At 35.6% G+C, this 27,261-nt stretch overlaps 2 protein-coding genes across 2 annotated transcripts; both read left to right on the top strand.

Annotated features, from left to right (window-relative positions):
• Positions 1 to 4,685: 4,685 nt before the first annotated feature.
• LOC131662362 (syntaxin-52-like) lies at positions 4,686 to 10,445 on the top strand. Its single transcript, XM_058932129.1, has 6 exons — positions 4,686 to 4,977; positions 8,507 to 8,719; positions 8,986 to 9,188; positions 9,278 to 9,378; positions 9,475 to 9,519; positions 10,062 to 10,445. Exons 2-6 carry the CDS (start codon positions 8,511 to 8,513, stop codon positions 10,194 to 10,196), a joined length of 693 nt encoding a protein of 230 aa, XP_058788112.1. The 5' UTR covers positions 4,686 to 4,977; positions 8,507 to 8,510; the 3' UTR covers positions 10,197 to 10,445.
• Positions 10,446 to 23,140: 12,695 nt separating this feature from the next.
• Positions 23,141 to 26,703, top strand: LOC131658827 (uncharacterized). Its single transcript, XM_058928078.1, has 2 exons — positions 23,141 to 25,383; positions 25,485 to 26,703. Exons 1-2 carry the CDS (start codon positions 23,141 to 23,143, stop codon positions 26,701 to 26,703), a joined length of 3,462 nt encoding a protein of 1,153 aa, XP_058784061.1.
• Positions 26,704 to 27,261: the final 558 nt, after the last annotated feature.

Here is a 27,261-nt window from a genome sequence, read left to right on the forward strand (position 1 = left end):
TGAACCGTGATTCAGCAGTCATTCATGAAGAAGAAGAAGAGATAAAGGAGAAAAGGGAGAGCCTTACCGATGGAATCCAATAGAGGTGTGATGGAAGAAAACCTTATGCGCTTGGAAAGTGGAGAGAGAAGACTCATTGGAGAATGATGGTAAAAGGGCAAAAGAGAGGGAAATATTGAAAGGATTTTGTCTAACGTGTAAAAGGGTTTATTCATGTTCAATATTACCCAATGGATCAAAGGCATAATGAATAGATATTATGGGCAACTAGTAAACTACCCATGCTCCCGCACGGGTAAATTTATTTGATATTATATATAATAATTTATTTAGATATACTTATAAATATTGAATGGTAAATTTAATTGTATAAATAATAATGATATTCGTGCGTTCACATAGATTAAAATGATTTTGTATTGTGAATTTGTAGTTAAATACACGTTGAAAGCAATGCTTATAAATATTTTTTTTTGTTTGAATCTAACTGATCGTGTCCCGTTACAAATTTTAAAATATTATTAGATATTTTTTATGATAATATTTAGACCAAATGAACAATAGTAATAGTCCATGTTTGTTCCAAAATATTTTCTAAATAACATACTATTAAATGTCATATTAAATGTATTAATACTATTAAATGGCACTGTGAGAAAAGTAAGGTGCAGAACACATTATCATATGCATTACTTGAAATAACATGGATCATGTAAGTATAATATGCAACACAATACTTTTATTATCATATCATTAAGAAAATGTCTATATAAAATAATGGTATAACTTAAAAAGAAAATGCATCATACTTGAGTGTATTTGCAGTCAAAGTTGTTCTGTTTTATGGGATATAGCTATTATATATATTATGAAGGACAGACAGCTGCTGACCCGATGGGTGAAATTGCTTTGCATTAAATACCTGAATATGAGAAATTGACAGCATGTGAGGCAAATCACATTGGGTGCAGTCCCAAATGAAAAATTGTGTAGATCAATGCATTTACAAAACAATTTTATATCAGAAACTTTTTGAAAATAAAGCACTTTTGGTTATTATATTACTCCCTCCGTCCCAAAATAAATGTCGTTTAAGGTTGTTACACACAGATTAAGAAAAATAATGATTGAGTCAATAAAGATAACATTTTTACAAAATTACCCTTAATTACTATTGGGTGTTATATATTATCATGTCTTGAAAAGAGTGTGGATAAGGGGTAAAGTTGATAAAAATTAGTTAATATTGCATTGGGAAAGTAAAGAGACTATTATTTTGGGACAACTTTTTAGGGCTAAAAAGACACTTATTTTGGGACAGAGGGAGTAATAGTTAATGAATCTATAGATTAGGTCTCATCATGATTACAAAAGTGTACAGTCTGATTCATTTCAAAACTCCTTCACATTGCATAGCATAATGTGCCAGTCTGCAAAATCAATGTAAACCATATTTAAAGTTACTTGCCAAGATTTGACCAATTCAAAAGTCATTCAAAATTGTAGCTTTTGTAAATTGAACTATAATGAAAAATAAAATACAAATATGAAGATATATGATGCTTTTGAAAAACTGAAAACTATAGAAAGATACAAATAGTTTACCAATTTATAGTAGATTGGATTTATGGGAGTTGCTGATCTGTTCCGAGGAAATGTGCGAGAGAGGCAGCTAAGTTGTTCTTTACTGACTACGTTCTGAATTGGAGTATTTCCTGAACCAATTTGCAATAGGCTTGCATTCATGATAGTTGGTTCTACAGTGTAGTTTGCATTAGTAAAGAGCTCCTGGTTTTATAAACCTTCAATAACTCTTGATCTTGGAGGAACAATGGAAACTGTTGCTTGACTCTGTCCAACCACATGCGAAGCAGTTATATTCTGAGCATTCTGATTTAGTCCTTGCCCTGTCAAAAGAGTATAAAAGTTAAGGTTTATGTATGAATCAACATATTCTTGTAATGTAACAGCACCATATCCTCTTTTTTCCAGATGCATTATTAAATGATTTTTTTCAACAATGTTTCTCAATAAACAAACAATTACCTGGCACACCTTGTTGCTTATTCTGCCCGTGCTCATCGTTAATATGGCTGGAAGATCTTGCACCATAATTCCAATCATGAGACATTTTTCCATCACCAAGCCAAAAGCCTCCACCTACTGACTGAGAAATGAGAATGTTGTCAGCTGCATTTTCTGTCGTCCTACAGTTGGCTTCCTTTTTATCAATTGTAAATGGTGATTCATTATGTATTATGTTCATGTCTGAGCTACGGGTCATTATTCATTATCTATATGTCTTCTAGCAATTTACCTTTTGAAATAGAAATAATGACATAGATACAATCATGAAAGTGATCAACAAAATCAAATACATACATAAATATTTTGGAAGCTGGAAAAATATAAAAGGTAAAGAAGAGCAATAAAGAGTTTTGTTATCAAAATAAATCTTAATTGAGAATACAAACTTATAGCCATCTTTAGAACCACTACATTAGATGAACCTGTAGCCATCTTTACATTAGTTCCTACAATTTAAAACTTCTAGTGTCATTAAAATTCATAAGTAATATATTTCAACGGTCAGAATTTCTAAGCCAAACAACGACAAATGTTGAAGAATTTAAGCATACATTAGAAGAAACTGGTTTGTAAAATAAAAATCAGTTTGTAAAAGAACCTACAAAAACCATTAGAAGAAACATGAAAATGCATAAAATATAGAGTTAAAATAAGTTATCCACTACAACAAATCAAAATATATTATGAAAATGTTAAAGGAAAGGCAAACAATGATAAATGTATTAGTTCTTCCCCATTCTCCATCTCTTAGATATGTAATATTGTTAATCAAAATGAAAACATATTTAACTGCAAGCAAAAACGAAAAACACGACTTAATTTGAAGCCAAAACGAAAACACGATTCAATTTAAAGCAAGTTCATGTGACATAAAGCTACAACCTTTGCAAACGAAGTGTATGGAACATAATGGTTCAACCTTTGTAAATGAAGTTAATAGAACACAAAGCTTCAACATTTAAAAAATGAAGTTCATCAACCTTAGAAAATGAAGTTCATCAAACATAAAACTTCAAACTTAGAAAATGAGGTGCATGGAACATAAAGCTTCAAACTTTGAAAAGAACATCATGGACCATAAAGCTTCAACCTTTGAAAAAAAAGTTCATAGAACACAAAGCTTAAACCTTTGAAAAGTTCAAGAAATCTCATTATCAAACCAAAACGCAAAGCTCGAAAAATCTCATGAATAAAACTCGCGAGCAACACGAAAACGGTAAACAAAGAGAAGAAGCAAAGGCAATAACAAAACATTAAAGCAAACGAAGGGAGGTAAACGACGAAGAAATATACCTGAGAGAGAGATGCAGTTGTGGCTTGAGAGAGAGTGAGCTTTGGGAGAGAGACAAAGTTGTTGGAAGTGTTTGTAAGTACATACACGATGGAACAAAGAGAGAGCATAAAGATAGTTTACCTTGGTTTTTCAGAGAGAGTGCTGCTTAGAGTGAGCTTCAAGAGAGAGAGAGAGAGAGAGTTATGGTTAGAGAGTGAGCTTGTGTTTGAGAGAAAAAGAGAGAGTGAGTTTCGTGAGAGAGAAAGAGAGAGTTGAAAAGACAAAGTTGGTAAAAGTACTCCAACTTTGGGTGTTTGACAAAACAAAAGATAGGTAAAAGTGTTCTAAAATCTATTGGGTAATACAGGTGGCAAGGTGAGAAATGTTGTGGGAGGTGGAATAAATCAATGTTTATGAAAAGACAAAGTTATCCTTTTTGTAGTGTAATTTTTTTAAAGTGGATGGACAATATTGTAAGTGTGCTTGCCTTTTCTAATAATGGCTTGATAGTTGATAGTTGAAGTAAATGTAAAATTGAGAATGGGGTGCCACTTGGAATAATGGAGAGATATGATTGGCTCATTGCTATCTTTGATTTAGCAAATTACCATCATGGGCATTGTTTAGTGCAATTTTTAAAATGCAAAAGGACAAATTAGGGTGTTAATAGGCATATTCTTTTTTTTTTTGTTTGACAAATAGCATATTCTAATCTTATCTTTAGGGTGGATTTAATTATTTGTTTATAATTGGTTTCCGTATATGCAATCATTGGATTACTAATTTATGTAAGCCTTACACTACTTGATTTTATCAATAAAAACTTATCTAATAAAGTCGATCCAACCCACACCAGATCCCGTAAGTCAATCTTAAAAAAACTTTTTTCGTTCTATTTTTTACAATTGTTTTTTTATAAAGTATGTCTTTAATAATTTAACTTTTTTAATAAATTTAATAGTTTTGTTTAAACAATATAACTTCTATATTTTAATTTCATAAGAAATATTTTTTCGATTTTGATACTTAAAACTATATATATATATTTGATAAACACGCAATCCACACCAGAACCTGTGCGGACGCACGGGTTTCCTACTAGTTGAACTTTTAAAATAAGAAGAAAAATATAAAGTTAAACTATATTTAAAAAGTAAAATAAAATTAAAAATACGTGATCCTAATCTGTTAGTTTAGAATAATCAGAATAAAAGATAATTTAGTCTGAAAAAAGATAATTTAGTCTGAAAAGTGTATAATAAATTGAAATGACTAGAATAAATAGTCCCATCAAGTCTCATGTCTCACACTTTTTACCTGTCACCAAGATACACAACAAACAAAATAACCCGCGTAGGCGTAGCGCAAAGATAATAATAATAACACTACACCATAAACGACGCTGCGTTCCACGACTTTTTTTTCATTCCATTCTTATTTCATAATCGACGACAGCGTCAGACTAACGGTGCCGCTTCCTGGTGCCGTCGTTACGCTTCTATTTGTTACCTTCATCAAACGGCATCGTATCGACCAGTCTCATCAAAGATCGTTCCTCTTTCATCTCAATCACGAAACCCTAATCCAGACCAAGTTATTTTCTCCTAATTTTCCAGGTAAAATTTGATCTGATTCCTCTTTACGATCTGTTCTTTGAATTGTTTTTAGTTTTTCGTTGTGAATTTTAATTCTGGAGCTGCTGAATTACGCGTTTTTGTTGGCTGAGTTTGACTTTGTTTTGTTTTGATTTTCTTTTTCGGTGATTTGTGTGTTTGTTTGTGTGTGTTTGATTTTGATGTTAAAGGTGGTTGATTATTTGGGGATCTCATGGGTGTGAGTTTTGTAATGTTTCATTGTTTATGTTATGAATAATCATTTGTTTGAATTCCTCTATCTTATAGCACCTTATAGCACCTCTATTTAACGGCACTAATTTTGGGTGAGAAGCATGTGGATGCTGGTGTTTGTCAGTGGGAGTAGTGTTAAATGAAAAATTGGCTTGGTGGGAGTCAGGGGTGGGAGCTGGCAGTTGTTGAGGAGGTTTATATGATGGGTTGATTCTTTTTTTCTTTATGGTTTGTTTTGTTGTTAGAAATTATTAGATTTAGAGATAGGAATGTTTCAAGGAGTGTAGGAGATGTTCTAAGGCACTGTTTGGATAAATAACTTAGTTAAGCGTTTATCACATAGGCGATTATGCATATGCTATTTTCATAACATAATATAAAATAAAACAAATTGTTTTCGTATTAGCTATAACCTATTTTCATAAGTTATAGAGTATTTGAAAATAAGTTGAAAACAACTTATGCTATATATTCTCCCTAACTCTTTCACAAGTGCTTATGCGTTAATTCTCCAAACTCTTCCACAAATGCTTTTACCATAAATTCTCTCAAACATTCTTTCACACAATGCTTATGCCAATTGATGAACTCATATAAGTCAACCCAAATATGCCTTAATTGTTACTAATCATTTGAATCTTGGTTTTGCAATACAAAATGATGGAGAAATAGAAGGAGACATAAACCATCGAATTCAAGCTGGGTGGCTGAAATGGAGAAGGGCTTTAGGGGTTTTTTGTGACGCAAAGATACCTCTCAAGCTGAAGGGAAAATTTTATCGGGCTGCGGTAAGACCTGCGATGTTGTACGTGACAGAATGTTGAGTGCTTAAGAATCAACACGAAAATAAAGTAAATGTAGCAGAGATGAGGATGTTGCGTTGGATGTGTGGTAAGACTAGAAATGATAGGATTAGAAACGAAAATATTAGAGAGTGTTGGGGTAGCACCTATAGTAGAGAAGATGGTGGAAAATAGACTCAGGTATTTTGGGCATGTAGAGAGAAGACTCGTAGATTTTGTGGTAAGGGGAGTAGATCAGATGGAGAGAAGTCAAACAACTAGAGGAAGATGAAGACCTATAAAGACTATAAGAGAAGTTATTGGGAAAGATCTTGAATTTAACAATTTGGATAAAAGCATGGTTTTGAATAGAATATTTTGGCGAAAATTGATCCATGTAGCTGACCCCACTTAGTGGGACAAGACTTTGTTGTTGTATCAGATTTGAACATATTGATTAAGAAGGCTTGGCTGTTGCTTTATTCTTTTGTTAAAGTGTCCTGAATATCTTATTTTCGTTCCTTTGTTGGGTCAAATATCAAAATTGCGAGCAAGAAATCAGGGAGCTTTTGTTGATTTGTCTTTTTCATCAGCGATTGATTTCTACTTAATCAGAATAGTTTTTCTTCCCTATATTTAGGTAACAGCCATGCTTTCCTAGGTTTGTAATTTTCCTCTCGCTTAATAGGGAACTGCAACAACTATAAACCTTCTCAGGCTATTTGGATCATTGTTGCTGACACATACATTGTTAATTTGTGACTTTTCTTCAAGATATTAGTTGGCCATATATTTTCCTTACTATGTTGAAAAACTTTTCTATTTTCTAATATGTTAGGAATTCAGTTGTGGTGAAAGCTTCAATTAATAGTTTCTCACGTGGACTGCCATCTGCCATAGACAACACTGCACTATATGTTTATAAAGTGTAGCCAATTGTTATAATGTACAATATTGTGTCAGTAACTTTTCAGTGTCTTTGTTATCATAATATTGATAATTTGAGTTTAGGTTGTCAATACCCCCTATAGCGGCGTAGCAGCGCAGCCCATCACCACTACGCTATTGGCCTGCAAAGCCCTATTGATGATAGGGGTCATAGTGGCAGCTAATAGCACTTTCTTGGCGATGCAATGGCGGCGCAATAGCTGTGCCATCGCGGTTTGATGGCTGAAATTCTCAATTTTGGGCAAAATCGTAAGCCCTAATATTTTGAAACGTAGTTTTTAATTTTTTTAACGTTATGTTGGTCTTTCCCACCCTTTTATTGGTCTAATATTTAACCCCATGTGTTTGTTATGCTTCTTTCTTTAGTTCCACCGTTTTTTTTTCCTTTTTCTACATCGTTCTCCCCTGCCTCCTCCCCTGCGATGTTTTCCACTATCTCTTTTGCATCCTCCGTCTTTTTCATTTGTTTTTTTCACCGTTCTCCTCTGCTACTTCATTGTTTGCATCTGCTCCGCCCTGTTCTCTTTTGATTCTTTATTCTTCTCCGCCTCTTATCCTTGCTCTGTTTCACTCCTACAACCTATGTTATGTTTGCCTTATTAGAAATCTGTAAACTAAGCATAGTAAAGATGAGAGAGTTTGTTATAAACTGTAACTGATTTCTCTAAGTAATAGTGATTACAAGATAAGGTATATATAGCAGTGGCAGTGACTGACACCTGTCACTGCCAACTCATCTTAAACTCTATTACAATTATATGAAATACAAATGAATAGTTAAGTATATAGTCTATTATGCCTTGTCTTGTTTCTCTTTTGATAACCATGTCATCATCATCATCATCTGTCATTGTAAGAATAACACCAACCTCCAACAATAAAGGTTATTTTAAATCTATTGACAATCTTGATATTGGTTGGCCGTGGAACTCTTGTAAGGACCAGAGCAAGAAAACAATTGTTTGTGATTTTTGTAAACACCAATCAACAGGAGGAATAACAAGAGCTAATAAGCACCAGTTGGCAATTGTTTGTGATTTTATGTATGTTGTTGGAATTTATGTTTTACTATGTACATTGTTTTTTCGTCTTCATAATAGCGGTCATCCTGCTATCCGCTACGCCGTCATAACATTTTAGGGGTTCGGCGCCCGAGATTAACAACCTAGATTTTAGTGCACTATTGTTTGCCGGCAGGGAGGGCTGTTTTGAGGCTACTGTGTAGGTTGCAACCTCTTAACATTAAATAATTCTTAGTAGGAGTTATTATGTATGTTACTATATCAAATCACAGTTTTATGAGTTTCTCTAGCCTGGGAGAATTCATCCTATCCTATGTTGTTAAACATGTGAAGTGGAATAGTTCTTTATATTACTGGAAACTACTAAAAGGTTTTTGGACTTTCTAAATTATTGTATATGGAATATTTCTCTTGTTTCATTTTTGGTGTCATTCAATGTAAAATCTAACTAGTATAATTGTAGAACTTCCATTTATGATTCCTTCTATATAATCACCATAATGTGGATCTCATTATTTTTTTCTTTCTTTTTTCATCTAATTTCAGGCTAATGGCATCTTCTTCAGACTCATGGATGAAGGAATATAATGAAGCAATGAAACTTGCTGATGATATCAGTGGCATGATTTCTGAACATAATTCATTTCCTTCATCTGGACCAGAAACACAGCGTCATGCATCTGCTATAAGAAGGAAGATAACAATATTGGGGACCAGACTGGATAGCTTGCAATCCCTTTTGTCAAGAGTCCCTGTAAAGTGAGTATATTCAGCTGGTGCTTACCCTGATTAAGACAGGGCTATGCTATTACAGCAGAGCAATGAGGACCAGAACTCAATGTTCTGTAGTAATTTGATGTTTTTTGTCGGAAAAATGTTTTGTGGAGTTTTCCACATCTATCTCCTTACCATTTTCACATCATTGTAGTATAAAATTTTGTGATAATACTGAAAAAAAAATGTGATCAATATAAGAGTCACTGTCTATTTCTGAGCTGCGATGTTTCTTTTTCAATGATGAACAGGTCTGAGAAGGAGATGAATCGTCGCAAGGACAACCTTGCAAATTTGAGGTCAAAGGTTAACCAAATGGCTTCAACGTTGAACATGTCAAACTTTGCAAATAGGGATAGTTTGCTTGGGCCAGAAATAAAACCAGATGCAATGAGCAGAACTGTTGGCTTGGATAACAATAAACTTGTTGGTCTGCAACGGCAAGTTATGAAAGGTCACTTAATTTTGAATTGTGTGAACATTGAACTATATTACTTGTAGATTGTGCTTTTGATAATGATTCGGGAAACTGTTTTCGAGCAGAGCAAGATGAGGGCCTTGAGAAATTGGAGGAAACTGTATTAAGTACGAAACATATTGCGTTGGCAGTGAATGAAGAGCTGACTCTACACACTAGACTCATTGTATGTTCCCCTCTTATGTTAATTTTCCATGCTCAATTTTTGCGATCCATTTTTTATTCTTTTGAAAATTGAATCCTTTATTTCTTTTCCTGCTAGGATGACTTGGACGAACATGTAGATGTCACGGATTCTCGGCTGAGGGTAATATCTTTGCACAACTTTCATATTGGAACCATAGTTCTTGTTTTGGCATATACGAGAATTAAACTTTGAGTTTGGAAAAACACGATATGCTTAATTAGTCTATATCATGTAGAACCTTCTGTGAATTCTATAATGTTCATTTACTTAGTTTCTAAGTTCCTTAAGTTTGATAGGTATTTTGTCTGAATTAAGATACCCCAAGTACTACTCACCAATTTAACATTTCAAATAGATGTACAATATTTTTGGTTAGTTGGTCTTTATTGTCGTACGGTATTTTGAATAGAAAAGTATATAGTTACATTGTTGTATGCCTTATATACAATGATCTGTGGGGATATCTGCTAATGATGTTACTTTTTTATCCGGAGATATAATTTAAGTAAATCTATAACTGTCATCTTTTCTTAAAGAAGGTGATGGGTTATTTTTTAATGCTTTAGATCCTTCTGATATAATTTCAAATGATTAAGTTGTTGTCTTACCCATTCAAGTTTTAACTATTGAACTAACTTTCTCTCTTTCTTTTGTGTTAACAGAGAGTGCAGAAGAACTTGGCAATTTTAAACAAACGCACCAAGGGTGGTTGCTCATGCTTGTGCATGCTATTATCTGTGATTGGTATAGTGGTCTTGGTTGTTGTCATATATCTTCTGATCAAATATGTGCCCTAAGGGTGGTTGCTCAGGCTTGTGCATGCTATTATCTGTGATTGGTATAGTGGTCTTGGTTGCTGTCATATCTTCTGGTCAAATATTTGTAGTTATGAAAATACTCAACTCGGGAGCTGTTTCCCTTTTGTTTATGTTTCTGAATGTGTGCCATGAAACATATCATATATATAACCTGGTTTCTTTGATTGTTCTTGATGCTTTGCCAATGACATGGAATTTATTAAGGTCTTGAAAGTTTATGATTTGTAATTGCAGATCTTTTTAAGTGTTGATATCTTTGTGCTTTCCTTTGTTAAAGTATGGTGTTTTAATTGAGATATAATAATGCCTCAAATAACCTGATAATATTAGTGAGAATAGCGAGAAGATTTAATGCCATCCATTGCTGTTCATGTATATCATATGCTCCCTAGGTTGCAACCAATGTTTTAAAACCTGGCTCGGCCATCAACCCGGCACAGTCAAACAGTTGGTGGTCGAACCAGAAAGCCACCGATTGAATGGCATAAGTGACTCGGGTAAAATCAGATGACTTAGTCATATAATCCGGTCTCAATAGTCAAATTGTATATCTCGGATAAAATCGGATGACTTAGTCATATAATCCTTCTGTTTGCAAAATCCCTAGATCGTCGATTGTTTCCGGTTTTGGTTGATTTGTATTGGTTTTCCCCGGTTTGGTTACATGATGGCCTAATAATCACTTTAGACATGTTGTTTCTCAAATTTTCAGTTTGACCGGTTGAGTTGACCAATTTGTCTCGATTTTTCACATCGTGTCTGCATTAACATTCTTATCAGCACAAATATCTTCCTTCTTCTTTATGTTGCATTTTTTTATTAATAACTAGTCAGAGACTCGTGCTGTCGTTCGGGTGCATTATTTGTGGTATAGTATTTTTGAATGATATGAAAAATGTAAATAAGTTTGACCAAATTGCATATGTAAAATGGAAATTAACTATTTACAAAGAAATTTTTTTACTAATAAGATATTAGTAGAATGAAAATTAGATTCTAAATTAAAATAATGATCCACAATAAAGATTTAAGATAGGTCAATTAACCAAGCAAGATAATTTATATTTTGTAATGAGATTTAATAACTAAATTATAATGAATTGAAACTTTTAAATTCTGAAATCAAAATAATTTAATTGTAAATACATATTTTAATGGTTATAATTTATTCTCTTATGTAATATGTATTTACAATTAATAAAACCAAACAAAAAATTTATGAAATCAAAATATCATAACAGATAATAATAAATAATATGATTATACAAAATATAATTGTAAACTTGACAAATGATGTATTTAGATACATAAATTATAAATGTAAAATGACGTAAAAATGAATTTTAAATTATAATTGTAATTTAAAATATCTTATAGCGGTTCAATTAATTTATAATAAATTATAAGGGTAAAAATGGATTTTAATTAAAATAACGAGGATAAAAAAAAAATAATAAGCTATAAGACATAAGCTAAAACGCTATTTGAAATAACGTCTGAAAAATAAGTTATAAGTTAGTAAAATAAGCTATAGGCTCGTGATGAAAAAACCGTTATCAAATGGGTCTAAATTATCATATGAGCTTACAAGAAATAAGACATAAACTATAAGTTCAAAAACATGTCTTACCAAATAGAGTCAAAGTATTGTTCATGTGATTACATATAATATAAAACTAATTAAAGTCCTATATAGAGGCCATAAAACAAATAGACATGAAACAACAAATAGAAATTAAGGAACAAAATTGCACTCAAAAGTGATAATCCAGACAAACTACAGCTCTCCAAAGTAATAACACAACAAAAATGTAACAAATTTCTTTCAAACTTCATGATGCTTTTCTCAATTTATGGTAAAATATTAAATTCTCTTTGATCACTTATTTTTCCCTAAAAGTGATCATTAAAAAAAAACTAAAACTAATCATATATCATTTAAATTGATCGATAATATTTCTCTTAATTACTCACATTTCAATTTAAATGTGTACATTTTTCTAAAAAAAAAATCATTATATATATATATATATATATATATATATATTTTGGCTAAATTATAGTTTTGGTCCCCCTGTTTTAGGTTTTTCACGATTTTGGTCCCCCTATTTTCTTTTTAAACAGTTTTGGTCCCCCATCCTAAATTTGTCCATGAATAGTGTATGAACAGTACATATCCGTACATGAACAGTACATGTCCGTACATGAACAGTACATGCCCGTAAATGAACAGTTGCATCAAAATTGGGATGGGGGACCAAAACTGTTTAAAAAGAAAATAGGGGGACCAAAATCGTGAAAAACCTAAAAAAGGGGGACCAAAACTGTAATTTAGCCTATTTTGGCTATATATATATATATATATATATATATATATATATATATATATATATATATATATATATATATTTATTTATTTATCTATCCTACACGTCGGTAATATGACTTTCCCCTGTTTGTTTTATCTTATAAATTATTAACAACAAACTAAAAATATCAAAATTCAAAAGTATATTACATAAAGACATCACTTTGGATCTTCTCCTTCATTTTTCTCTCCTTCTCTCTCCATCCTCTCTATCTCTCTCTTAATTGCATTATCTCTCTTGATTAAATTTTGTTTTTTATTGATGAGAGAGAGTGAGATTAAGAAAGAGATAGAGAGGATGGAGAGGGAAGGAGAGAAAAATGAAGGAGAGGATCCAAGTCCCTCCTTTAATGTTTGTAAATTTTACAGGTGGTTGCTGTTATGAAGAATGGCTGAATGAATTAATATGAATGAATGACAATAATATATGGTGTGGATGTAGATTGAGAAAAAAATTAAAATAACCACGTTTGATAAAAAAATTACAGAAAAAACCAAGTTTTCGGGGTATTTACCAAAATGTCTAGGTTTGGGACAGACTGGAAGAGAATGCGCCAAATGAAATGGCGCATGCATGGTCTACACGCCAAACCATTTGGCGCAAATGTATTAAAATTAGGGCAAAAATTTTGTTGCCATTTGAAATGGCGCATAAGGCCATGCCATAACACATAGGCGCCAAACCATTTGGCTCCTATGTGTGTGCCTTTTTTTTTAAAAAAAATTAACCGTTTCGGGTATTTTCGCGCACCGTTTTTTATTCCGGTCTTTTATTTTTGTAAAAACGTCTGATAAATCGAGTTCGTAAAATTATCACTAACCCTAAATAACTTTTGCGTTATCAATATCGGTTTTTCACTAAAGCACAATTTATTGATGAGAGACCGATGAACGGTTACAAGAGTTGGTAAGGGAAACTGATACATTGTCGTAAAAAAAAAATACAGATTATATTAAACTTGCGACGAGGTCGCTCCACGATTAGGGCATCTTTTTTTATTGTGCCCCACCTGACGACAAATGCTGCATTTTCGTTCCATTTTGTCGTGGACGTCCATTTCGGTTCTAATCCGTGTACTATTGGGCCGACCCTTTTTCTTTCGCCGCATTGCGTCGTTATGCCAAACTACCTCTCCATCATACTCAGGCCAGTAATCCTCCTTGGCTACCACTGGAAATGCAGCACTGTAAACTCTGAGCAATGTCTGAGTCTTGTAAATCGGAGACAGTAGTGATTTAGCGTCGCGGTGCGCATACGCACATGCAGCTATGACGTGCAAGCAAGGCATACGAAAAGCTTGAAACCTTCCACAGTCGCACCAATCTTCGTCCAGAAGAACCCTATATTGTTGTCTTGGCAATCCCTCATTGTGGTCAATTGTCTCGCGCACACTGAACGTGCGATTGAATCGGTCGAAAGAAGTTACTTGATGAGTGTTCGCTTTTGCCGATTGCTGTTGCATAAATTTCATGCAACTATCACTTAATAATTGACCAGATTGCCTAACATCACCCCATTTCCTGCCTCTCGTTGAGAAGAGTGAAGCCATCCTAAAGTATGTAGCCTCCACTAGTGCTGTGATTGGAAGGTTACAAATGCCTTTGAAAACGCCATTCATGGATTCCACGAGATTTGTCGTCATATGGCCCCATCGCACGCCCTTGTCGTAAGCCCTTGTCCATTTCTCCCTAGAAAGGTTATCTACCGAACTACCTGCCTCTGGATTTGTCATTACAATCTCACTCTGATAATGCTGGAATGTGGGTTGGGTCAATGCATAACCAGCATTGACCAAGGCCTTTCTTAGATGTCTGTCCTTGATCTCCCGCATGAAGTTCTGGGCGATGTGGCAAATACAATAGACGTGTTTTGAAGGGGGGTCATGCCATCCGTTTGCTGGATTATTATAAGCACTCTCTATGGAAGCGTGCCTATCAGAGATTAAACATATGTCAGGCTGAGGAGCAACATGTTCTCGGAGGTTCCTTAGAAAGAAACTCCAACCCGCCGCAGTTTCACCTTCGACGATTGAAAACGCCACTGGAAATATGTTGTTGTTCCCGTCTTGTGCAACTGCCATGAGCATGGTTCCTTTGTATTTTCCGTATAACCATGTCCCATCAATTTGAAGTATGGGTTTACAATGTGCGAATCCCCGTACGCAAGGTTTGAACGCCCAAAAAAGCCGATGGAATATTCCATTTCCTTGGACAGGGTTTCCATCTGGGGCATGCGCGGGCAGTGTCTCTAGAATAGTAACAGTGTCAGGTGCGTAACTGTGTAGCGCATTGAGGTATCGGGGAAGAATTTTGTATGACTCCTCCCAGTTGTCGTAGACTGTCTCAATTGCCTTTGTTTTTGCAACCCACGCCTTTCTGTAAGATGGAGTGTAGTTGAAGGTTGTAACGATATGCGAGATAATATTTTTGACCTTCAGAGACGGATCAGAGCTTATTAGAGGCAAGATCTCCTGACAGATGAGATCGGCACTGAGTTTCGTATGATCTTGGGAAGTGTTAGGGTTTACACACGTGTGTTGCTGCGTAATCGACCCTATTTTCCATGCATTACTTCTCTTCCTATAAGAAGCCAACAGTCTGAAGCCACACTCTGGATTCTTACAAGTGATTACATACCGTTCCAGGTTTGAACGATCTACTTCAAAATCAACGTTGTGCGCCATGTGCCATTTTTTTTATTGTTCTAAGACAAGCCTCCTTAGAGGGAAACTTGTCTCCTTCCTTTAATTCATCGTCAGTTTGGATGTACGGTGTGAAGAAAATGTCGGATGATGGTTCGTCACCTGCTAGGTTCAGGTTACTCATATGTGTTGGAGGTGCGTACACATGAGCTGGAGGCACCAACGTTTGTTGCTCGTCGTCGGATTCCTCGTTGACCATGTCGTCAAATTCAGTTTCCAAATCTTCTTCTTCCTCGTCTATGACATCAACTTCTTCTTGCTCGTTGACTGGTGGGTCTATAACTTGTGACTGGACAATCTGAGTTTCTTGTGTCCCAACCTGTAGAGTAACGTACAACTCGATGGAATCCAGGCCAGAGTATTCGTGGGTTGTAAACATATCTTGCAGGTCTTCGTCAGTGGCAATCTCCATCTCATAAAACTTGACGGTGTTGTCGTCATTGAAAGAGGGACATTGGTAAAAAAACGTTTGCAATAGGACCCATTGCAATCTTAGCGTATAGTCGCTGAATGAAGTACGAAAAGTTTGCTCTTTTGCTTAGCAAAAATGGAACAACCTGAGTGTTTCTCATCACAAAACCGGCTATTTCATGAAAGTAAGTCTCACTGTTTAGATGGGCATGCACAAGGTACTGGGTAGATGAAGCCATTTCGACGGGGAAGTGTGTGGGTGTTTTAAGATGAAGTCAGATTAGGCAAAATTGCTAGTGTGAGTTGTAATCTTTAGAAAACATTGGGTGTCTTATATATGGTGGTGCTTACAGCTTTGCATTGTATCAACACACGGACACACTGATCTAGGTCTGCCAAAGGATTCCAAATTGATTATAAAAGACAGACACACTGATCTAGGTCTGCCACAAGATTCCGAATTGATTATAAAAGACAGACACACTGATCTAGGTCTGTATATATATATATATAAACATATTTTAATAATTATATATATATATATAAATATTTTAATTAATAATTATTTATATTTGAATTAATAATTATATTTTACTGTATATATAAATTCAGTTATGTATATAATTAATAATTATGTATATGTATTATTAATTATATATATTATCTGTTATATATATAATTAATAATTCTGTATATATATTTTAATTAATAAATATATATATATATATTTTAATTAATAATTATATGTATTTTAATTAATGCACATATCCGTTAGGGTAATTGATGTTCAGACGACAACAACTAACACAACAACCACATTTAATTTAATTCAATGATTCGGCGTTGACAACACAAAAGACAGACACACTGATCTAGGTCTGCCAAAGGATTCCAAATTGATTATAAAAGACAGACACACTGATCTAGGTCTGTCACAAGATTTCGAATTGATTATAAAAGACAGACACACTGATCTAGGTATGTATATATATATATATATATATATATATATATATATATATATATATATATATATATATATATATATATATATATATATATATATATAAAAACATATTTTAATAATTATATATATATTAATTAATAATTATATATATTTGAATTAATAATTATATTTCACTGTATATATAAATTCAGTTATGTATATAATTAATAATTATGTATATGTATTATTAATTATATATATTATCTGTTATATATATAATTAATAATTCTGTATATATATTTTAATTAATAAATATATATATTTTAATTAATAATTATATGTATTTTAATTAATGCACATATCCGTTAGGGTAATTGATGTTCAGACGACAACAACTAACACAACAACCACATTTAATTTAATTCAATGATCCGGCGTTGACAACACAAAACAACCGGTGAATCACGATATTACATTGCAAAAACAGAAAATAACACAGAACAACTGGTAGTACACGCTCACTCATTGCAACAAATAAAACAACACTTAATATAAACTACTCAAGTATCACTGCAAGAACGAGGGGATTTTCAACGCCTCGGTTAACTTCTCCACTGTGTGTCCAAAACATTAGATCCACGTCCACATCGTCTTTCACACGATCCCAATAATACATGTACGTGCCTTCAGGGTTATTATTCGTCAACGTAATGTATGGACATCGGTAATCTATCTGTTTAACTTTCCTGGTTGGACCATCTAGCTGACGAAACCCAGTGTTGATGGCTCTAACAATTCTCTGGAAATTCCAATGGGGGTTAAGGCAAACCCGCATGTGACTACCTTCCTCAAAGAAGACCACAACCCAAACTGAGTTCATTTTTTGGTGTTTGCAGTAAGAATGAAAGAAGAGTTAGTCCTTCAACTCCACACACACACACCTCTATTTATAGCGGGTGAAATACGGAATTAAAAAATTGTGTTAATTATTAATAACTTATATAATAATTGGAAACCTTGTAGCAATAAAAAATCATTTCATTGAAATATGCTAAGAGCATTTAATTGAACGGTATAGAAGTTACTGAAATGATAAATAAACTGCGGTGTCTAGGATATTACAACGGTTAAAACAATGTCTTCTCTGTCCTCCATCATTCGAGTACATTGGATGTCGTCTTCCATAGTCTCCCACCAACGCTGTCTTTCTAGAAAAACACCACCCCTTGTTCTAAGTTTCTTGATAGGTCTGATTTGTTCGCCTGGACTGTACTCCCCGTCCAAAAACCTAAGGATGGTTCTCTTAAGCTGGTCCATGGAATGGATATTCCAAAACATTACCTGCATGGGAGGTTTGACGGCAGAGAAAATAACGTATCCATTCCTTCGACGAAAGTCTGGTTGATAGTCCAAACGCCTCACAGGTGGTGGAGGCTTAGAAGTCCGATGCGTGCTATCTGGCCTTATTCGAGATCTCATTTTTTTGTGTACTAATGCACACAAGAAACCCTAATTTATAGAGGGACGGACGCCTTGCCTTAGGTCTGTATCACAATTAGGGTTTCATCTAGGGTTTCATATACTAGACAAAAACGTAAACCCTAATTTTGAAAAAAAATGGTTATACTAATGCGCCAGATGAAATGGCGCATTAGTGCTATGCTTTAACAGGAAGGCGCCAAATGATTTGGCGCATAAGAAGGAATTTTTTTTAAAAAGCCAAATCATTTGGCGCATATGTACTATATGTGGACCCCTCCTGGCCCCACATGGTCCCCACCTGCATGCGTCCGAAACGAGTTACTGTAACCTAGCATGCGTCTGAATCATTTTCTGAACCGATTCCTGATAAGATTCCTGGCAAGATTCTTCCTACTACTGCATGCATGCTACCCGAGCTGTCACCTAGTTATGAGCTGCATGCATGCTACCCGAGTTGTCACCTAGTTATGAGCTGCATGCATGTCACCATGTCTTGTCACCGAAAGTTAGCCTGCATGCATGCCAACAATTTCTGCAGAAGCAACACCTAGATACTATGGATGTGTTGACATGTCCAGCATGCAGCTTGTTACCGTTTTTGCCTCATGAGTATATAAACCACTTAGAACTCTGCAGAATTCGCACCACTTTCACTTATCTACTCTCACAACAATCCTATTGCAATCAACTTCCAAATTTTCATCCTTCAACCATGTCTCTCCTAACAATGGGTGATACACACAGAGGAACCCCCGAGAACATCGCTACCTTTGTAAGTATTTTAGTATTACGTTAATATCATGCAACTGTCCGTGATTAACTAACTGAATTTTTTTGGCATACATACTATTTTCAAAACGCTCAACGTTTTCGCACTCGTAGTCACTCTACCATCGCTCCGGACGACCGCATTAGACCATACTTGGACGTTGCTGGTTTCAGACCGATTAGCAGAATCGCCGAGTCTTCTATTGACCACAAATTTTTTCTTGCTTTGCTAGAACGCTGGAGGCCGGAGACACACACCTTCCATCTTCCAACAGGGGAGTGCACCATCACCCTGGAGGATGTTCATATGTTGCTAGGCCTTCCAGTTGACGGTAAGGCAATTAATGGCTGTGTAATGCAGGCGAATTCCTTATGCTTTCAGGCAATTGGCATAGACTTGATAGAGGGAGCAGTTGGTGCTAGGGGGCAAGGTGTTAACCTTAAGAGGTTAAGGCTGTATTATGATCAGTTTCACTTGGATGATGCGTCTCCCCAAGAGACCATACTTCAAAAAACTAGGTGCTACCTACTCTTGCTAATTGGAAACGTTTTGTTCCCAGATAGCACTGGTAACACTGTTAACTTTATGTATCTTCGTCTACTAATGGATTTTACTAGGGTTGGTCTATATAGCTGGGGGCCTGCAGTGCTGGCTACGGTGTACCAATCACTGTGTAAGAACTCAAGAGCTGATTCTTGCACATTCTATGGATGCGCCCTGTTGGTGCAGGTGTGGGGGTGGTGGAGGATGCCCATACTGGCCCCGGTTAACAATGGCAGCTGGACCTTTCCGTATGCGCTGAGGTAAGTTTTTAGTATACCATTTTTTTCGTACACATTCTACTCCATTCTAACTAAATCATAATATTTTCGTTGTAGATTTTGTGTGAAAAGAATGGACTTCACACTAAATCCGCGGTCAAATATCACAATGTACCGCACGCTAATTGATCACCTAGGACCCCATCAAGTATTATCTCTAATCCTTTTCTTTTCTTATTAGACTATTTTTTATAAATAATTTTTCCCGAAATAATGTATAACTCTCATGCATGCAGTTCATATGGCGACCGTATCTCGAATGCGAGTATGAGCCTAGAGCTCAGGATGCAGAAATTTGGACGACAAAATGTTGCCTAATTCGGTACAACATCATAGAAATGCATCAAAGTGACCGGGTCATGCTACAGTTTGGAATGCGTCAACGTATACCCGACCCTCCAGTTGACTTGGGAGTGTGGCACCTCAGAAGAGTTAACCATCAATGGACACACCAAAACTGGAAGGATTTTGCACCCGATCACCGCCAGATGTGGAAGGACCGTCGCCAGTATGTCCTGAACTTCCCCGTCAGTGACCATGAAATGAAACCGTCCCCCGAATACATGAGTTGGTATCGTACAGCTACATCCCCTAACTTGTTTATTGCAGCTCCGTTCTATTTAATTGATCCCCGTGCACACAACTACATCTTGCCACAACAACAACAACCGGAAGAGGAACAACAACAACAACAACAACTACGACAACAACAACGACAACAACAACGCCTACAACAAAACCAACAACAACTCCAACAGCAACAGCAACAACAACAACAACTCCAGCAACAACAACAACAAAATCTTTTCAGTACTCCATCCCATTCCGCCCGCAACTACCGACAATCAAATATTTTCCAATCCCAGTCTCAACCATTACAAGAATATGAAGACCACCATCATTCCTCGGACCAATATCAGACCCAATCACAACCATTCGGATTTGTAGCGTTTGCATGGTCCACAAGGGCATCCGGCCAAAACCTTACTCCCTGTTCGTCTAGCCTTCATCTAAGTCCCGACGATGGTCCTCATGGTGAATCCTCTCACCGTGGCACCCCCTCCGGCTATGCAACACCGTCAAACCAACTCGGCTTTAATCAGGGTAGTTCTAGTGCTGCTGGATGCTACGAACCTGAAGTCTTTTCCCAACCCACTCCACCACCACGACTTAACACGTTTGAGGGGATGGGTAATCGACTTTACAACAGCGGTTTTCCGGATAATTATGGGGGCGTCGACGAATTCATAGACAGCGACCCACGAGACATCCCACTTCCAGGCCCAGTGACACAAACCCAGCAAGAGGCACAAAGGGGCAGGGGTAGGGGTAGGGGTAGATCTAGGGAAAGGGGCGGTGCCAATATTCGCGGCGGGATCAATGATCGCGGTAAACGTGTCATAACAAGACGAAATTGCGGAACAGATGGCTATCTTGGTGATGGACGCCATTGATCATTTTGTTGTATTTTCTTTAATCAATTGTATAATTTCTCTAATTATTTGTAATCGATGTTTCGTTTCTTTATTATATTGAAGTCGATGTTACATTTCCGGTTTACAAAATGTCAATTTACGTTTTGTGCATTACATCTTTATTATATGGAATTTTAAAAATAAATATATTAACAAAATCTTAACTAAAATAAATAAAAAAAAAGAAAAAAAAAAGGAAAGACCCTAATGCGCCAAATGGTTTGGCTATTAGGGCAAAAAGTAGCCTAATGTGCCATTCCATTTGGCGCAAACACTCCCTTTTTTAGGGTTAGCCAAATGGTTTGGCGCATGCACCCCATTTTAACACTTTTGCGCCATTTGGTTTGGCGCATCCACTTACCTGGGGTCCCAAACCTAGACAGTTTGGTAAATACTCCGAAAACTTGGTTTTTTCTGTATTTTTTTTATTAAACATGGTTATTTAAATTTTTTTTCGTAGATTGAAGGTCCAATAGAGGAGACAAACACAAAATATATCAATGTTATATTTAATCACAATAAATAATAACCAATAATAATTGTTAAATTATCATATAACATTGTATTTGATCACTGATACAACTAATTATAATATATAATCAATTAACTGTTTTTAAATTTTATTATCTATTTAATATTAGAGTTAAGTGTGTATTTTTCCTTTATATATTTCTTTTGAAGATATATGTAAAATATCTCGGTAAAAAATATAGATAAAAATGTTATTCTTTAAACTCTTAATATGTACTCTACTCTTAAAATACAAATATAAATATTAATATTATAACATTTTAAAATATTGGTTTGTTGAGAATAATGGATCAAATAAACTCACAAGTGTGGAGGAACATTTATATTGGTGGTTATAGTTACAAAGATATCGAAATCAAGTACATTAAAAATGATTAAAATGATTAAAATTAAATTAACTAATAATAATTATCCAATTTTTGAGATATTCATTTTTAATAATTATAATCTTAAAAGATTGTTTTTTACTGTAAATTGATTCATATAGAAGGATGATTGCATTGCAATATATTATATTCAAATATAGCTTATAAGCTCTAATAATGAACAAAATTGTGTATAAGTTTAGTAATTTAATTTGTCGTAATCAACTACTAAACTTAAATTTAAAAGTTATATATATATTAAATGAGTATATAATTAATAAAGTATACATTTAATGTTTATAAAAATCATTATTTAAATATTTTATTTTCCATTTCTATTTTATTATTTATTTTGAAGTAAAGTCATTCCTAATCTAAAATGGATACTTTTGCATTTTTTCTATATATAGTTTAACTTTAAATGGAATAAATTTATTTTATTTATTTGGTTTTTATCAAACTATATGTAATTTAGTGTTTCAATTTAATAAATAATTTATTATTTACACAGTTTAATTCTACTTAATTTTTTTTTTGTATGTGGAGTATGTGATTTGTCCTGAGTGTGTGAAGTATCTGATCTTTGAATGACATGAATATTAAGTTGCTTTGATATATGATGGAAGAAAATATAATTCTTTACAATTGAGAGTTTTTTATGGAAGAACATAGTTACTATCACGATATCATTATTAGATTGAGGGGTGCAGAATGATCCCTAAACTAAAATGATGTAGGGGCTTGCTATAGTGATAAGAGCAGCAATTCAAGGCCCATTAGAGAGAAGAAAAGATCCATTTTACTTAAAGAACTTCTACACTTATTAAAGGGTGTATTTAGTAATAATTTTTAGTTGCTGCACTAGCTGTCTTTTATGTAGGCCCATGGCCCTTTTATCATTAGATAAACCCTAACTATATATTGTAATGAGCTGGTGCGTATTGGAGAAAGAAAAATCAGATTGTTGTTTTTATGTCTTTATCTCTTATGCAACCCTAGATCTAAAGTTAGCCTAGCATATTCTATCATTGGTGCTTTCATCTCTTTGAGCTCATGGCACCCCCAAAACCTCCTAATCCTTCTTCTAGAGAAATCATTGAAGAAGCTGTTAACCTAGCCCAACTTCAACTTAACAATGCTATTCAAGATACTCAAATGCAAATGGATGAAAGATTTCATTTGGCTGCTACTGACCTTGCACAGCAAGTTAGGGAGCTACAAACCAGATTTGACAATGAAAAAGTGATTTCTGATTCAAGACATGAAGCTGTCATGTCAAGTCTACACAAACTGTTGGCTGGGAAGGAAAAACAGCACCCAGACACTGTTCACGTCGGAACTATTCCCGTCAACACTATTCATAGCGGAGCTAGTACTGTTCATGGCGGCTCCGGAACTGTTCATAACAGATCCGGTACTGTTCACGGTGGGTCATTTCATACAGCAGGTATTCCTATTAACTCTTCACACCCTAACATGGTTTCTACCCCACAACACACCCCTTTAAGACCCACCCCACTTTTCTCACATTCCCCTTCAATCCCTACTGTTAACTCTATGCTAAGGACTCCAACTACTCAACCTCATTCTGTTTTTACACCCTACATACCACCTCCACCACTCTACCCTCCCAACCCTAATATTCCAATTTTCCCTCAACCCCCTTTTCCCCAATATGCCAACATTCCACCTTTACCGCCCTTACGAACACCTAAGTTAGAACTAGTTATGTTTGATGGGTCTAATCCTCTTGAATGGTTGTTCCAAGCGGAACAATTTTTTAGTTTTTATAATATGCCCCATGAAAACAGATTATCCTTAATATTCTTTTACATGAAAGATGATGCTTTAGGGTGGTTCAAATGGATGCACCAAAACTCATTGCTGTCTGATTGGGTTTCTTTTACTAAAGCCTTAGAATTGCGATTTGGTCCCTCATCTTATGAAAATCACCAAGCAGAATTGTTTAAGTTGAAACAGGAGGGAACTGTTGTGGAATATCAAACTAAGTTTGAAAAACTAGGGAACCAAGTTGTTGGTTTACCACCTGATGCCATTTTAAATTGCTTCATTTCTGGCCTCACCATTGAAATTCAAAACGAAATGGCTATTCATAAACCCACCTCCATTTCCCAAGCTATTGACTTAGCAAAACTTATTGAATCCAAATTAAAAGATTCCAAACCACGTTTTTCTAAACCCCCTCAAAACCAATATGGCGGCCCAAATTCCACTTTTCCATCATCAACTACAAAACTTGCCACAACTAGCGTTTCTCAATTCCCCCAACCTACCAGACCCGCTAATCCCATTGTTACCCCAAAATTCCCAATAAAAAAGTTGACACCTGCCCAATTACAAGAAAGAAGAGCCCATGGTCTTTGTTACAATTGTGATGAAAATTTTTTTATTGGCCACAAGTGTGCTACTGCCAAGTTCCTCTTGCTAATGGATGAGGAAGAATCTCCTCAATTATCAACAGCATTGAATGCTAGTGAGGATCAAGAAATTTTTGAGGAAAATCATAATGATACTTATTTTCAATTATCCACTCAAGCCTTAACCGGTCATTTCTCACCCCAAACTCTTAAATTCAAAGGAATCATTAGTGGACTGCCAGTCATGGTTTTGGTGGATACGGGCAGTACCCATAATATATTACAGCCCAGAATTGCCCAACATTTGAACTTACCCACAAACTCAATCCCAAATTTTTCTGTTATGGTGGGCAACGGTTCTCACATACAATGCCAAGGAATTTGCAACAACGTTCAAATTACCTTACAAGACAAACCCTTTCACCTACCATTCTACTTATTGCCCATTGAAGGGGCAGATGTTGTTTTAGGGATGGCTTGGTTGAGAACTTTAGGTCCCATTCAAGCAGATTTTTCTATCCCATCCATTACCTTTACCCATCAAAATACATCCCTTACCCTTCAAGCAGATCCATCTTCCCATCCTTTACCCACTACTTTTCACCAACTCAAACAAATGGTCCATACTGACTCCATCTCTTCATTTCACCTCATGATCTTCAATCAGCTTGACCATGACCCCCAAAAACTTGACCTAACACCCTCACCCCCACCTAACAAGCCCATAGATTTTCACCCAGCTATTTCTGAACTTATTCAAACCTACTCCACCATATTTCAACCGCCTAAAGGCCTCCCTCCGCCAAGATATCATGACCACCATATACCCCTACTCCCTAACTCACCTCCTATTAATGTAAAGCCTTACCGATACCCTCACTCACAAAAAGAAGCCATGACCATCATTATACAAGACATGTTAAGCGAAGGAACCATAATTCCCAGTACAAGCCCTTTCTCCTCACCCGTCTTACTAGTAAAAAAAAAGATGGCACTTGGCGTTTCTGTGTTGATTACAGAGCCCTAAACGCAGTTACAATAAAAGAAAGGTTCCCAATCCCCACAATTGATGAGTTATTAGATGAATTGGGATCAGCAACAATTTTTACCAAGATAGACTTATGCTCAGGCTACCACCAGATCCGTGTTGCATCGGAAGATACACATAAAACAGCATTTCGCACATTTGATGGACACTATGAGTTCTTAGTGATGCCATTTGGGCTAACTAATGCTCCTTCTACCTTTCAATCAGCCATGAATGACCTTTTAAGACCCTACTTGAGAAAATTTGTTTTAGTTTTTTTTGATGACATTCTTATTTATAGCCCCACTTTTCATGATCATCTAGTTCATTTGCAGGTCGTTTTTGACTTATTAAAAGCTAACTCATTTTATGCTAAGATGTCTAAATGTGTGTTTGCAGTGGACAAAGTTGACTACTTAGGTCATGTTATCTCTGTAGGTGGTGTTGCACCTGACCCAGAAAAGGTGAAGGCAATCTTGGATTGGCCTCCACCCCGATCTCTCACGACGCTCCGTGGTTTCCTAGGCCTCACCGGTTTCTATAGGCGCTTTGTGCGCAACTACGCCACTCTCGCCGCTCCGCTCACCGATTTATTAAGATCAAATAAGTTTACATGGGGTACAGAGGCATCTTTGTCCTTTGCAGAATTAAAAAGACAAATGACCGGCATGCCGGTACTTGTTTTGCCAGATTTCACTAAGACTTTCGTTGTTGAAACAGATGCTTCGGGTGTGGCCATTGGTGCTGTGCTTTCCCAAGATGGACACCCTATCGCTTTCTTCAGCAAGAAAATGTGTCCGCGACTTCAGGCTTCCTCAGTCTATGTTAGAGAAATGTATGCTGTAACAGAGGCAATAAAAAAATGGCGTCAATACCTCTTGGGTCAACAGTTCCATATTTATACAGACCAAAAGAGTTTACGCAACTTATTATTGCAGAAGATACAGACTCCGGAACAGCAAAAATGGACTTCTAAACTGCAGGGATTTAACTTTGAAATATTCTACAAACCTGGCAAGACGAATTTAGTTACAGATGCTTTGAGTCGGAAACTTTGCGATGATGCATCCCTTCTACTTGCAATCTCTTCTCCAATTCCAGATCTCATCAACAAACTTCAACACTTTTACACCCACGATGCTCAGGGGAGGAACATGTTGACACAGTTTGTACAAAGAACCAGCACGACTTTACAGTGGCAAAAGGGCTGATTTACTACAAGGAACGAATTTTCATACCTGAACTTGCAGACATCCGGCACTCGATACTGCAAGAATTCCATAACACCCCTTCAGCAGGTCACTCCGGAGTTAAAGCGACAATGGCCAGAATTTCAGCTTCTTTTGCGTGGCCAGGACTCTACAAACAAGTTAAAACATTTGTTCAACACTGCACAGTCTGTCAACAAAATAAGTACTTGACTCAAAAGAAAAAAGGCCTTCTACAACCATTACCAGTTCCAAATCAGGTGTGGGAAGAACTTACCATGGACTTTATCACCAATCTGCCAAACTCTTTCGGGTTCACCGTGATTTGGGTGATCTGCGACCGATTGACTAAGTTCATCCACCTCATTGCCTTGCCAGCCAAGTTCACAGAACAAGATCTAGCACACCGTTTCGTAGTAGAAATCCAAAGCTTGCATGGTACCCCCAAGTCGATCGTCTCGGATCGTGACCCCTTGTTTCTCAGCAAGTTCTGGAAAGCATTTTTTAAGACACAAGGAACTAAATTAAAATATAGTACATCATACCATCCAGAAACGGGTG

The sequence above is a fragment of the Vicia villosa genome, linkage group LG3, assembly GCF_029867415.1.
Source record: "Vicia villosa cultivar HV-30 ecotype Madison, WI linkage group LG3, Vvil1.0, whole genome shotgun sequence".
NCBI lineage: Eukaryota > Viridiplantae > Streptophyta > Magnoliopsida > Fabales > Fabaceae > Vicia > Vicia villosa.

Excerpts from the sequence above, each read along its gene's own strand:
- LOC131662362 (XM_058932129.1), top strand. The coding sequence starts at position 8,511 with ATGGCATCTTCTTCAGACTCATGGATGAAGGAATATAATGAAGCAATG. Across the intron at positions 8,720-8,985 it reads TTGTCAAGAGTCCCTGTAAA|GTCTGAGAAGGAGATGAATC; the intron begins GTGAGTATATTC and ends AATGATGAACAG. Across the intron at positions 9,379-9,474 it reads CTCTACACACTAGACTCATT|GATGACTTGGACGAACATGT; the intron begins GTATGTTCCCCT and ends TTTTCCTGCTAG.
- LOC131658827 (XM_058928078.1), top strand. The coding sequence starts at position 23,141 with ATGGCACCCCCAAAACCTCCTAATCCTTCTTCTAGAGAAATCATTGAA. Across the intron at positions 25,384-25,484 it reads ACCATCATTATACAAGACAT|AGCCCTAAACGCAGTTACAA; the intron begins GTTAAGCGAAGG and ends TGTTGATTACAG.